The sequence below is a fragment of the Triticum dicoccoides genome, chromosome 4B (genome assembly GCF_002162155.2).
Source record: "Triticum dicoccoides isolate Atlit2015 ecotype Zavitan chromosome 4B, WEW_v2.0, whole genome shotgun sequence".
Classification (NCBI taxonomy): domain Eukaryota; kingdom Viridiplantae; phylum Streptophyta; class Magnoliopsida; order Poales; family Poaceae; genus Triticum; species Triticum dicoccoides.
Genome location: NC_041387.1, coordinates 38,063,531 through 38,065,578, shown reverse-complemented (window position 1 = coordinate 38,065,578; position 2,048 = coordinate 38,063,531). Strand labels below are relative to the sequence as shown.

Genomic DNA, 2,048 nt, shown 5'->3' with positions numbered 1-2,048 from the left:
TTGGAACGAAAAGGACATCCCCATCGGTTCTTCAGTCTACACACACTGCTGTAAAGACGAGTAGGTGCGAAGCTGCGCCAGGAAAATCAATGTACGCTGATCAATAAATGCGTTTTGTCCTCTTCGCTGAGTGACAGATTGTTTCTTTCATTTTGTGGTCGACACAACAAATGGACTCTGTAGAAATTTCATATGTACTACAAATCGTATTATATTTGTCTACCCTGAATATGATATTTTTGTTAAGAATCGACGGTACCACGCCAACGCCATACCGTAGTACAGTAGCATCATTCATCAGCCGTCATCGGCCGATCCGCCTGTAGAGTCTGGTACTACTTCTTGCCAAATAAAATACCCTCCTCTCGCCCTCGTTTGCATCTACTACTCCAAGAACACACCAAATCAAGGGGAGCGCGCAGAGCGGGGTCAGAGCAGGAGAGAGCCATCATGGTGCATCCGGTGGCGGAGGCCGACGAGCGGAGCCCCTTCGGCCGGCTCACCGCCGAGGAGTACTACGCACGCCACGGCGTCACGCACTCCTCATCCACCTTCGTCAACCCGCGGGGGCTCCGCATCTTCACGCAGCGCTGGGTGCCCAGCGGGGACGCCCCCATCCTCGGCGCCATCGCCGTCGTCCACGGCTTCACCGGCGAGTCCAGCTGGATGGTGCTCCTGACGGCCGTCCACTTCGCCAAGCAAGGCTTCGCCGTCGCCGCCGTGGACCACCAGGGCCACGGCTTCTCCGAGGGCCTCCAGGCCCACATCCCGGACATCACCCCGGTGCTCGACGACTGCGAGGCCGCCTTCGCCCCCTTCCGCGCCGACTACCCGCCGCCGCTGCCCTGCTTCCTCTACGGCGAGTCCCTCGGCGGCGCCATCGCGCTGCTGCTGCACCTCCGGGACAAGCCGCGCTGGCGCGACGGCGCCGTGCTCAACGGCGCCATGTGCGGGGTCAGCCCCCGGTTCATGCCGCCGTGGCCGCTGGAGCACCTGCTCTGGGCGGCGGCCGCCGTGGCGCCCACCTGGCACGTCGCCTTCACCAGGGGGAACATCCCGGGCCGGTCCTTCAAGGTGGAGTGGAAGCGCGCGCTCGCGCTGGCCAGCCCGCGCCGCACCACGGCGCCGCCCCGCGCCGCCACCGCGCTCGAGCTCCTCCGGGTGTGCCGGGAGCTGCAGGCGCGCTTCGAGGAGGTGGAGCTGCCGCTGCTGGCCGTGCACGGCGGCGACGACACCGTGTGCGACCCGGCGTGCGTGGAGGAGATGCACCGCCGCGCCGGGAGCAAGGACAAGACGCTGCGCGTGTACCCCGGGATGTGGCACCAGATCGTCGGCGAGCCGGAGGAGAACGTGGAGCAGGTCTTCGCCGACGTCGTCGACTGGCTCAAGGCCAGCGCCGCCGCCGGTCCGCACTCCGCAGTAGTTGGTTAGTGGTTGGGTCACGCGTCGCGCGCGGGCCGTGTCAGGCAGGTGCGTCTTGTTCGGAGAGATCGATCGATCAATCATGGTCATGGGTAGGGCGTGCTCCGGCCCGGCGGTGTTGCCGGTGTGTGGTCCGTGGCCGGTTGGTTCAAGTACGGGCGCAATAAAAGAATCTGTTGACTTTACGTACGTCTTGATGAAATGAGATCTGGTCCTGCTGTGGTGTTGTGTACTGTAGGAGTATCTTCGTGTATTTGCAAGTGGGCATGGCTTCTCATCAATGAAAATGTCGGCGTGGTCTCCATATCCATGGTTAGTGGTTGGGAGTTGGGGCTGCCTATCTTGCCGATCTGATTTAATTTCCAGCACAAATCCGTCACTGTTCTGAGTATTGATCTAAATATCGAATGTGGCAAAATATCGATGCTCCGCAACAATCCAATCTCCAATTCTGTGTCAGGACAACTGTAGAAGAATGTGTCAGGACAACTGTAGAAGAATAGCGGACTACCAGCATATGTCCCACCCATTAAAATTTTGACAAAAAGGAAACACATTTGACTGTTGCATTTTTGGCAAAAATATTCTCGAATTCCTCTGATCGCCACATGGCATACAGCAGCAGC

General features: G+C 59.6%; 1 protein-coding gene across 1 annotated transcript; it reads left to right on the top strand.

The window, feature by feature from the left end:
- Positions 1–305: 305 nt before the first annotated feature.
- LOC119294853 (caffeoylshikimate esterase-like) lies at positions 306–1,732 on the top strand. Its single transcript, XM_037573130.1, has one exon. It carries the CDS (start codon positions 451–453, stop codon positions 1,429–1,431), a length of 981 nt encoding a protein of 326 aa, XP_037429027.1. The 5' UTR covers positions 306–450; the 3' UTR covers positions 1,432–1,732.
- The last annotated feature ends 316 nt before the right edge of the window (positions 1,733–2,048 follow it).

What these genes read in the sequence shown, in the direction of transcription:
- LOC119294853 (XM_037573130.1), top strand. Translation starts at nt 451, where the DNA reads ATGGTGCATCCGGTGGCGGAGGCCGACGAGCGGAGCCCCTTCGGCCGG.